Here is a 12776-nt window from a genome sequence, read left to right as displayed (position 1 = left end):
TCGTTTCAATGGTATGACACGTTTTCGAATATACAAGAAAATAGTGGGGGGTTTTATTCAGTGCCGGTACCAATATAATATTAAGTCGTCTGGTCTTCATGTGAGTACCAGAACAACTCGGGGTTAACGTATCAATCAAGAAATCGTAGCCTCATACAAAATCCCTGAGAGGGGTTGGAAATCATCAAGATATCTTTAAAGATATTTGTTTTAAAAGAAACAAATGATCAGTTATTCATTTGAACTCCTTATAAGATAATTAGAGACACATATAGCATACACACAAATATAGCGTACACACATTTTTGAGAAGATTTTTATAATGTCTTTTTCTATTCAAGAAAAGTATTTTGGACTGACAATGGTGGTGAAGGCAATAGACCGAAGATCGGCGAGATGCTTATGAATGGTGATCGACGTCGAATTGTGACCCAAAGGAGAGTGGACAGGCCAGTTGCTATAGCTGCTGACGTCATAAGAGGAGATTTGTTCTGGATGGAGGATCGAAGGCATGAGGTCAGTCAAGGTACTTTAGCTTTATAGATATTCAGATTAACATGTCTATTACGTAAATATTTGAAGAAAAATATATGCATTGTCTCATAGTGATCGTGGTATTGATCGTGCTATGTGTCGGTGTATTGATCGTGGTATGTAATGATGCATTGATCGTGGGATGTACTGGTGCATTGATCGTGGGATGTAATGGTGCATTGATCGTGGGATGTAATTGATGTATTGATCGTGGGATGTATTGATGTATTGATCGTGGGATGTAATGGTGCATTGATCGTGGGATGTAATGGTGCATTGATCGTGGGATGTAATGGTGCATTGATCGTGGGATGTAATGGTGTATTGATCGTGGGATGTAATGGTGCATTGATCCTGGTATGTAATGGTGTATTGATCGTGGGATGTAATTGATGTATTGATCCTGGTATGTAATGGTGTATTGATCGTGGTATGTATCGGTGTATTGATCGTGGGATGTAATGGAGCATTGATCGTGGGATGTAATGGTGCATTGATCGTGGGATGTAATGGTGTATTGATCGTGGGATGTAATGGTGCATTGATCCTGGTATGTAATGGTGTATTGATCGTGGTATGTATCGGTGTATTGATCGTGGGATGTAATGGTGCATTGATCGTGGGATGTAATGGTGCATTGATCGTGGGATGTAATGGTGTATTGATCGTAATATGTATCGGTGTATTGATCGTGGTATGTAATGGTGCATTGATCGTGGGATGTAATGGTGTATTGATCGTGGTATGTATCGGTGTATTGATCGTGGTATGTAATGGTGCATTGATCGTGGTATGTGATGGTGCATTGATCGTGGGATGTAACGGTGCATTGATCGTGGGATGTAATGGTGTATTGATCGTGGTATGTATCGGTGTATTGATCGTGGTATGTAAAGGTGCATTGATCGTGGGATGTAACGGTGCATTAATCGTGGGATGTGATGGTACATTGATCGTGGTATGTAATGGTGCATTGATCGTGGTATGTGATGGTGCATTGATCGTGGGATGTAACGGTGTATTGATCGTGGTATGTAATGGTGCATTGATCGTGGGATGTAATGGTGTATTGATCGTGGTATGTAACGGTGCATTGATCGTGGTATGTGATGGTGCATTGATCGTGGGATGTAACGGTGCATTGATCGTTGTATGTATCGGTGCATTGTTCGTGGTATGTAATGGTGTATTGATCGTGGTATGTAATGGTGTATTGATCGTGTTATGTATCGGTGCATTGTTCGTGGTATGTAATGGTGTATTGATCTTGGTATGTATCGGTGCATTGATCTTGGTATGTATAGGTAAATTGATCTTTTGTCTAGATTGCATACCTATATTAATTTTGGCTAGATTTTTGATTGTATACTTATATCCATTTTGTCTAGATTACAAACATATATTCATTTTGGGTAGATTACATACATATTACGATTATTTTTGGCTAGATTACAAACATATATTTATTTTTGCTGGGTTACATACACATATCGACTTTGGCTGGATAATAAACATTTATTATTAAATCGTATTACATTGGCGATTTTTACTGGATTAAACGTGGTCACATGACCGACGATAAATTGCTGTGTTGACTCGTAGGCGCAGCCTAAAACACGTATTGACCTGAGCGAATCATTTCGCGTGCGAATCGCCTGGGTATGATACTGTTACGTCATAAACCCAAATTCCGATGTAAACAAACATGGCTTCTGGTGAGCGTTTTGCTGGCCTGATAGTTATACAAAGTTAAATGTACATATTAATCATTATATGTTTAAATGTTAATAGTTGAGCTTTTTAACAATTTGCACATTTGTGATAATTGTAGACTGTATTGATCAGGCAAGATTGATCTTGATACATCTGTTTAAGTTCTACGTTTATACTGGAAATTTAAAATCTATGATAAACATATATATATCCATTTCGGCTGCATTATATATCTGAAGATCGATCCTCACCTGGGACACCTTTTTTTCTTTATCAAATACCTGTTTTAATAAATTTTCCTATATTCAAAATGATTATATCACTTTTAATACAACAGATTTAATGGTTTGTTTCGACGTACAAACTTCATTTTTTCTAAAAACATTTACACTATCAAATTGGCCTTTTTTGTATACACACCTCAGCAGGCAAATTTCTTTAGCTGATGATCGGTAGCCAATCGGATGTATGCCGCTACATCAGTTGATGTAGTTCGTATTTTTTTAATTATATCATTAATTAACTGTAGTGTTTTAGAGTTGTAGTTATTGATCAATTTAAATTGATTGCCAGTGAAGTGTAGTATTGCAAACATAATTAAGATTTCAAAGAATTAAGTCAAAAAGTTTAACTTCTAAATAAAATTACTATCTACTTGCAGCGGACTCAAACGTACCACTTTTTGAGTATGTTAACCGTCCAAATACATCCGAGGTTGTTTTCGATAAAAATGGCCGAGGGGCTCCGAGGGGCTCCGAATGTCACAAAGTATGACACAAACTGTTTTTCACTCCATAGTTTCTTAAACAACAAGGGCACAAAATGCCTTAACACAGGCAATCAGTTATTTAGGAGTCTTGTACAACGGACAAATAAACATTACTCAATTGAAAACTTATTTTCAGAAAATGAAAAAATAATTGCGCTGAGTTAGTTCAATAGATCAACCGGACAAGCAAAGACAATCATTTCTTCCACTTCAGATTAGTAGATCCAAAAAATCTTGCCCACGGGCAAAGATAAAAACAAGTACCCGTATGGAACTCCTTTTTTATTGTCATCACACAATTTCCTCACTTGTTGAAGATTCTTAATTAATTATTTCTCGTTTCAAATGGTAACATAATTTTGTTCATGTTTTGTTCATGCTCCATTCGAGAAATAATGCTGCACTCACCTTAGAACTATTTAAAGAACGATTTGACTATTAACTGAAGTGGGAGAAAAAGCATCTGCCATAGCCGCTCGTGTAAGAAAGGTTCATCCCAAACCTCGCGTATGGTGTTCTGCGGAAACTCGGTAAACCTCGTTTCCGCACACCATCCTACGCTCGGATGGGGATGAACCTTTCTCCCACCTCAGATAAGTAGATCCAATAATTTAACCATGCTAGATATTCTTATCTTGCCCACGGGCGAAGATAAAATGCCCGTATGGAACTCCTTTTTTAATGGTCACAACATTGTAATTACCTCCCTTGTTGTCGTCAGTAGCATCAAGGAAAACTTGTCTTATGGTAATATTTAGAACGCTAATTAATTATTTCTCGCTTCAAATGTCACCATAGAACAGTTTTCAAGCACCATTCAAGAAATAATGCTTCATTCTCCTTAGAACTATTTAAAAAGACTGATTTGACTATTAACATTAACTGGATCATTGCGCGCATATCCATGACAACCACGTGCTATCGCATATCCATACGCAATTATTTTCACTAAGCACAAAAGGGTTCCAGCAAAAAATACATTTTTACTTAATTTTGTTTAACTGAGGTGGGAGAAAAAGCATCTACCATAGCCGCTCTTGTAAGATAGGTTCATCCCGACCCTCGCGCAGGGTGTTTTGCGGAAACTCGGTAAACCTCGTTTCCGCAAAACACCCTACGCTCGGGTCGGAATGAACCTTTCTTACACTCTCGGCCATGGGAGATACTTATAATCTTACACTCTCGGCCATGGAAGATACGTATATTCTTCAACGAATATAAGGTAGCTAAACGTAGCTTTTTTATTCTCAAAAGAAAGCCGTAGATGAAAGCAAAATGAAGACTTAAAACCCAGATAACTTTTCTCTTTTTTCACCATTTTAAATGAGATAAAGAGCAGTATATGTCGCTTAAAGAGCCCTGCCTTCGTTTCATTGCCAGTGTTTGACTAGGTGATTAGTTTACTCAAACACTTCGACAAACCTGTTTCCATACTAGTGTGTTGATAGTGCTCGTTTCCTGTGTTTAAAGTCTTCATTCGGAGCAAAATATTGCCTTCCGACGTAGCATATATGACGCAATTTATCACGTGATATACACACACTGAAATACACCCATCCGTCCAGCATTATCTCCAGTATCCGTTCATCAGCCGTTACCTTGACAGACATTCGGTGTGATTCAGCAGTAATCGGTTTTATCACAGCTACCCGTGTGCCAAACTGCGTCACATGCAGCCTCTGTGGTACCGTGACACATGACCTTCAACTTCATCGAATGGTGAATGTAGACATTTTCACGCTCAACGTACACAATTATTGCGGAATATGACATAACCACCAGTACTGCAAGTCAGAACGACACAATATCTGAAATGTGTTCATATAATGAGAACGCAGTTGTCTCCAAACTTGACGCTGACATCTGTACCAGAGAAATGTACCCATTTATTTATTGTGCTTTTCGGATCTAACCACTTGTGCAATAGTATGATCATTTTATAGTGACAATCATTAGTGTGTGTGTGTGTGCGTGCGTGCGTGCGTGCGTGCTTGCGTGCGTGCGTGCGTGCGTCATATATATATGCTCATATTATATGTATTCCTGTGTACATAGTGTTACTCAAATGATTGTATCGTTGTACATGTACATATTGTAATCGGCTGTTTAATATGTTAACATTAAAATCACCCTAGGGCGGACCTATATATATTTCACAAACATACTCATTATGACCAGGTGCGGTGTTTGAAATGCATTTCTTTTCGATCGGATTGAACATGTTTTTGTTTTTTTAAATAGTGTCACAATTCTTACAATATTACATTATTACATTCCCACTTCAAGACGTTTTCAGCATTCAATTGATTTTAACTATCAACTCATTTTGAATAATTTAGCTTTTTATTTTGTTGTCGGCCGCACTATTTCGTTGAGAAGTCATTATCAATTCACATCAGTGATTGATACCAAAATTAATGTAGTTATGCATATCGTCGCAAAGTATCAGATTGGATTGATTTTCATTGTGTTTTGGTCCGTCGTATATATAAACATATTGAATACATAAATAGTTTGTAATCCCCCGCTGAATCAAAGGTTTCGGGAGGGGGATATTGTTTTGGCGTTGTCCGTCCGTCCGTCCGTCCGTCCGTCCGTCCGACCTTCCGTCCGTCCGGTACCATATCTTGGTAGGCATTGATCAGAACATATTCAAACTTGGTCAGAATGTTCCCCTTGATCAAATCTCGACCACTTGTAAAAGTGGGTCACATGGGGTCAAAAACTAGGTCAATAGGTCAAATCTTAGAAAAATCTTTGGAACATACTAGAGGCATAAACATGGTCAAATATTCATGAAACTTAATAAGAACGTTTTCCTTGATGAACTTTGGTCGTAAATAAAACTGGGTCACATATGACCGAAAAATAGGTCACTAGATCAAATCTTAGAAAAAAAAAATTCCGGAACCATATCATGGTAATGATTGGTCAAGTTATGTTCGAAATTGGTCATGATGTACGCCTTGATGAAATATGGACTACTTAAAAAAGTGGATCACATGGGGTCGACAACTAGGTCACTAGATCAAATCTTAAAAATCGAAAAATATTTTGAACAAACTAGAGGCATTATACATGGTCAAATATTCATAAAACTTAATCAGAATGTTTTTCTTGATGAACTCTTGGACGTATATAAAACTGGGTGACATATGATCGAAAATTATGTCACTAAGTCAAATCTTTAAAAAAAAATCTTGTCAGGAATCATATCATGGTAATGATTGGTCAGAATATGTTTAAACTTGGTCACGATGTACCCCTTGATGAAATATGGATCGCTTGTAAAAGTGGGTCACATGGGGTCAAAAACTAGGTCACTAGCTCAAATCTTAGAAAAATCTTTGGAACACATTAGAAGCATTATGTATGGTCTAATATTCATGAAACGTGATCAGAATGTGTTCCTTGGTCACATGTGATAAAAAGTTAGGTCTCTAGGTCAAATCTTACAAAAATCTTGTCCGAAACCATTTCATGGTAGTGATTGGTCGGATAAGGTTCATATATGTATGACTGAACACATGATAATACTTCTTAACAAACTCAAACGTATATTCAATGTTCATAACGGCCCATTTCTCTTCAGCCATATTACATGTTTATATAGGAATATTCCACCTACTTTTCATTTCCAATCCATGAACTTTGCCTAATCAGGCGGGGGATATCAATTCAACGAATTTGCTTGTTTTTACTGATACCAGTGAGGTGTGATACTTGTGCAGTTCATGTACGTAATCACCCAATTATGTGCTCTCTAGAAAGAAATCAATCGCTACCTTTGTAATGTGTTTTGCAGAAATACGATGAAATACTTGCCACAAACGTAAATATTTTATTGTTTTCTCTTCATTATTCAGATAATGAAGTGGACTGCTTCATCCAGGCGTGTAACAGTTTTGGTTGCTTCCGTTCCATCGTCACGCGCGATGGTATTCGACACTGGGCTACTTTTCTTCGCGGATCGATTCGAGCATTCTCTTAAATTGGTCCTAGCATCAAGACGCAGGGTTTATACAGTGAAAAGCATCGTTCGTGATATAACAGCATTAGCCATTTACAATATGAACAAAAAAGGTGGTAAAGATTGGGCTGTTTATTGTCAGAAACATTTCAATCGTTTGTTTTAATGTTTTTTTAATGAGTGTCGTTGTTTCTAAGATTTATTTATGCATGCATATCTATCGGATTCAAGTTCGAAACCGTTCTTAATGCTAAAAAACAAGGTAAAATGAATTATTTTCTGGGTTATGAATTCGATACATGATACAATTTAAACAATACACATATGATATAACTTTATTTTCAGCTGATGGTATAACCAGTAATCCATGCATCAATTCGAACTGCAGTCACTTTTGTCTCAACACCGGTAAATCCAGCATGACATGTGACTGTGGAATGGGCTACACTGTCACTAAAGACGGTTCTTGCAAGGAAACCGACTCCTTTCTGCTGGTCTCTTTCACTTCACACATTCGAGGATTTTCCCTTAGCCGTGATGACCACGATGATGCCATAATTCCAATAAAAAGCGACTGTGAGTATTACTCTACATAGTAAAGATATTATTGCAATTATCAGCGACTATAATCATTACTGTAACATTATACTGCCCTTTTTCCAATTGAGAGCGACTGTAAGGATAACCATAACTTATAATAGTTTTTCCATTATTCAGAACAACAGCAACTGTAGGCATCACTGTACAATAGTTCTTCCATTACTCCAAAAAGCAACAGCTGTAGGCATCACTGTACACTAGTTCTTCCATTAATCCAAACAACAGCAACTGTAGGCATCACTGTACACTAATTCTTCCATTATTCCAAACAACAGCAACTGTAGGCATCACTGTACAATAGTTATTCCATTATTCCAAAACACAACAGCTGTAGGCATCACTGTACACTAGTTCTTCCATTATTCCAAACAACAGCAACTGTAGGCATCACTGTACACTAGTTCTTCCATTATTCCAAACAACAGCAACTGTAGGCATCACTGTACACTAGTTCTTACATTATTCCAAACAACAGCAACTGTAGGCATCACTGTACAATAGTTATTCCATTAATCCAAACAACAGCAACTGTAGGCATCACTGTACAATAGTTATTCCATTATTCCAAACAACAGCAACTGTAGGCAATACTGTGCAATAATTCTTCCATTATTCCAACTAACAGCAACTGTAGGCATCACTGTACAATAGTTCTTCCATTATTCCAAATTACAGCAACTGTAGGCATCACTGTACAATAGTTATTCCATTATTCCAAAACACAACAGCTGTAGGCATCACTGTACACTAGTTCTTCCATTATTCCAAACAACAGCAACTGTAGGCATCACTGTACACTAGTTCTTCCATTATTCCAAACAACAGCAACTGTAGGCATCACTGTACACTAGTTCTTCCATTATTCCAAACAACAGCAACTGTAGGCATCACTGTACACTAGTTCTTCCATTATTCCAAACAACAGCAACTGTAGGCATCACTGTACGCTAGTTCTTCCATTATTTCAAAAAACAACAACAACGGTAGGCATCACTGTACACTAGTTCTTCCATTTTTTCAAAAAACAACAACTGTAGGCATCACTGTACACTAGTTCTTCCATTATTCCAAACAACAGCAACTGTAGGCATCACTGTACACTAGTTTTGCCATTATTTCAAAAAACAACAACTGTAGGCATCACTGTACACTAGTTCTTCCATTACTCCAATCAGCAGCAACTGTTGACATCACTGTTCACTAGTTCTTCCATTATTCGTATAAACAGAAACTTCTATCATTGCTCTAAAATAGCACTGCCATAAACAATGAGCGACTGTAAGAATTACTGTTCAATATCACTGCCACTATTTAAATAATTACTACCTGTAAGCATTATGGCTTAAAAGTACTTCCAATGTTCCCACAATGAGCGAGTATAAGCATACCTTTTAAATAGTGCTGCCATTATTCCAATAAAGAGCAACTGTAAGTTTAACTGTACAAAAGTACTGTCGTTATTCCAACTGTAAGCATTACCGTACAAAAGAAGTGCCATTACTAACAACGAGCGACTGTAGGCTTACTGTACAATAGTACTGCCATTACTAACAACGAGCGAGTGCAGGCATTACCGTACAATAGTACTGTCCTTATTCCAACAACGAGCGACTGTAGGCATTACCGTACAATAGTACTGCCATTACTAACAACGAGCGAGTGTAGGCATTACCGTACAATAGTACTGCCATTACTAACATCGAGCGACTGTAGGCATTACCGTACAATAGTACTGCCATTACTAACAACGAGCGAGTGTAGGCATTACCGTACAATAGTACTGCCATTACTAACAGCGGGCGACTGTAGGTATTACCGTACAAAAGTACTGTCGTTATTCCAACAGCGAACGACTGTAGGCATTACCGTACAATATTACTGCCATTACTTACAACGAGCGACTGTAGGCATTACCGTACAATAGTACTGTCATTACTAAAAACGAGCGAGTGTATGCATTACCGTACAGTACATTAGCACTGCTTTTATTCCAATTATTCCATTAATGATCGACTCAACGTATGACTTATAGAATAATGCATTGACCATTGCTTTCGATTGATAATTGTCCAAGAAAAAAGAATATCTGCCCGAGAGTTATAACTTTTCTCTTGGGGGGTAATAATTAGACGAAACCATGGTCAACGATGTATTACCCTCTAAAATACATACGTTTTGTCATTTGTCAATTAATTAAACCGATTTTAAAAGTTTTATTGTGGAACAACATAGGATTTGATAAGCAGGAAATCTGTAATGTAAAAAATGAAACATAACAAATGATTTTGAATGTCCTAAGCTATTGAAAATAATAAGTAAATGGAGGATGAAATAGCAAAAAACAAATTTTCACGTTTTTTCGGAATAAGACGGCAATATTTCCATTCTGTATCATAATGCATTACCGAATCGGGAGTTAGCTCCAAGATGATAAATTTGATAAAATCTATATATAGAAGTGTTAAGTTTGATATATCACTGGTGTTAAACAAGGGGAGTCATTATCCCCCCTTTTATTCATTTTGTTTATCAATGATGTGAAAGACTCTATTGACATTCACAAGTTCACATGACACTGTGGAGTCTGAATATAATTTTCTACTTTGTTGTACAGCCTATTCAGATCTTAGAAAAAAAATATCATATTAAATTTAATTGGCCAAATATGTCTAAATTTAAATATTTAATGTCAGTAAAAAGGAATTATATTTACAAAACTAAGTTTATATATAGTGCTATGAAATTAAGACAAGAAAAGCTAGAAGTTTAGTGGCTTCTATTGGTTATATTTTCGTATATATTAAATTAATAGGATATTGCTTTTGTAAATATATATGTTATGGTATCACATAATTGCTTTATAATTCATTATACTTCTGTGTCTTGGCCATAAGTAGATAGTTTGTAAATGACCAGGCAAACATGCCGATTCGCCAATAAACTCTTGAAACCGTACAATAGTACTACCATTATTCCAATAATTCCAATAAAGCGCAACTGTCTGCATTATCGTTCAATAATCACTCACTGTTATGAAGCTGCAGTCGGTCTGCTGGCTTATTCCAACATCAGCGTGCATAACACTTTAATCCAAATAACATTTACAGCATATGATCATCAAAACAAGCATCATAGCATGCACAGCAGCATAGATAAATTACCATGATTACAAACAAATGATTACAAGAGAGCAATAACATCTAGGTAGACTGTAATGGTCACTATATAGTCTCTTATCTGAGTTTCATTTATAGTAAATATAGCCAGTTTGTGTTACAATGACTTCTTTGTAGAGTTAAGAAGAGTAATAAATTTTAACCTTTTCGGTCGGGTACGGTAATAAATAGGTATATATAGATGATATTTGTTTATTTCAGTGTAATATCGTATCTTATTTCACGAGTGTCATAGAAAAACATATTTTTACGAATGGCGAAGCCACGATCGAAAAAATTTTTTTTTTAGGATCAGGAGTGAAATAAAATACGATCTTACACTGAAATAAACAAATTTCCTGTTTCTTTTATGCTTCTTTTCGGAGTTTATTAGTATTTTAATTCATTTTCTTAATTACCCCCTTTTTTGAAAATGGTGGTTTTTACGCCGTTACCCGTCGGACGCCCCTCACGCAAATTCTATACATATTAAAGCTGATGACGTAGCTGTCAATTTCCTATTTCCGGTTTGTTGATTAAGAGTTCTCTGATATTTTTTTATAGTTAATTATTCGCTCGTTTTTTTTAGTGCAAAGGTTTTATGAACAGTAACCAATGAAGTTTTATTAGGGCATCTAGTATGTTCCAAATTGTTTTAACGAAAACACTTTTATTTTAAGCAGAGCATGAATACATTACCACTACGCCGCCATTTATTAAATGAAAATTTGAAAGGTCGAATGTGTTAGCAAAACAATTGCGGATAATTATTGGATATAAAACATTTATTACTTAGTTTTAGAGTGTGTTTCATGATACATGGATATTTAGTTATCTTACTGTCAGAAACCAGGATGTTTTGCTTAAAGACAGGTCGATTTCCAGGTAATGATGAGGACCACGCTAGTTAGTTGACACATTTTAAGTCGTGGGTGGGGTAAAAAAAATCAGTAAATCTGTAAATTGTTGTGTGAATTTTCCGGGAAGTTCGTATTACGTATTACAGCGACAAACAGTTAAAAATACATTTGAACGATGATATAACATATTAATTATGTTCGAACAGTTGTTTTCGTCTGTAATTTGTTTGGTATGAAAGCAAGTGTTCGAACATTCAGCTTCAAGATCAAGAAACATTTGAAAAACGGGATAACCATTTTTCTAATTAACGGTAGGTTGTTAATTTCCAAATATATCTTTTTCTTTCATGCTTTACGATGAAATATGGTGTTTTAACAGTGAAATAACAACAGTGAAAATATCAATTTGATATTTTCACTGCAAAATAAATCCCTTTGTTGTTACATTTACTTGCCTTGATCAAAACAGAACACTGGACTTAAGTAAATGATGTCAAAAAATGTTAAAAAAAATAAAGAAATGTTTTATAAATTTATATAAATATATAATTGGAAATTAACAACTTATCGTTTATTACCGGTTATCCCGTTTATCAAACATTTTACTGATCTTTGAAGCTAAATGTTCGAACATTTGCTTTCATACCAAACCAATTACAGACAAAAACAACTGTTCGAACATAAATAAAATTTTATATCATCGTTCAAATGTATTTTGAACTGTTAACCGTTGTAGTACGCAAATGAGCTTCCTGGAGAATTCACACAACAATTTACAGATAGATCCGATATTTTTTACCCCCACCCACACCTCAAAATGTGTCAGACTAGCGTGGCATTTACTATTTATCTGGAAAACAATCATTTTAAAGCGAAACAGACTGGTTTCTGACAGTAAGATGACTGAATATTAACTTACTTTAAAAACACGCGTACATACAGTCTTAAACTAAGAAGAATGGTTAAAATCCAATGAGTATCCACATTTGTTTTGCTAACACATTTGACCTTCCAAATTTTCATTCTTTAAATAGCGGCGTAGTAATTTGGTTATGTATTCATGCCCATCTTAAAATAAAAGGTGTTTTCATTATTTTTTGGAACATATGTGCACTAATAATACTTCAGTGTTTACTGTTCATGAAGCTTTGCAATAAAAACGAGCGAATATTAAC

At 35.9% G+C, this 12776-nt stretch overlaps 1 protein-coding gene across 1 annotated transcript in view; it reads left to right on the top strand.

Moving 5' to 3' along the window:
- The window catches only part of LOC128240732 (low-density lipoprotein receptor-related protein 2-like), a 165517-nt gene that overhangs the window by 65496 nt on the left and 87245 nt on the right, over positions 1-12776 (top strand). The window contains exons 35-37 of the mRNA XM_052957533.1: positions 342-516; positions 6883-7099; positions 7332-7562. Of these exons, the coding sequence (XP_052813493.1) occupies positions 342-516; positions 6883-7099; positions 7332-7562 (623 nt within the window). The remainder of the gene's footprint in view (positions 1-341; positions 517-6882; positions 7100-7331; positions 7563-12776) is intronic.

Source organism: Mya arenaria, chromosome 7 (assembly GCF_026914265.1).
Source record: "Mya arenaria isolate MELC-2E11 chromosome 7, ASM2691426v1".
Lineage (NCBI taxonomy): Eukaryota > Metazoa > Mollusca > Bivalvia > Myida > Myidae > Mya > Mya arenaria.
Note: the sequence above shows the minus strand (reverse complement) of the source record. Positions and strands in the feature narration are given on the sequence as shown.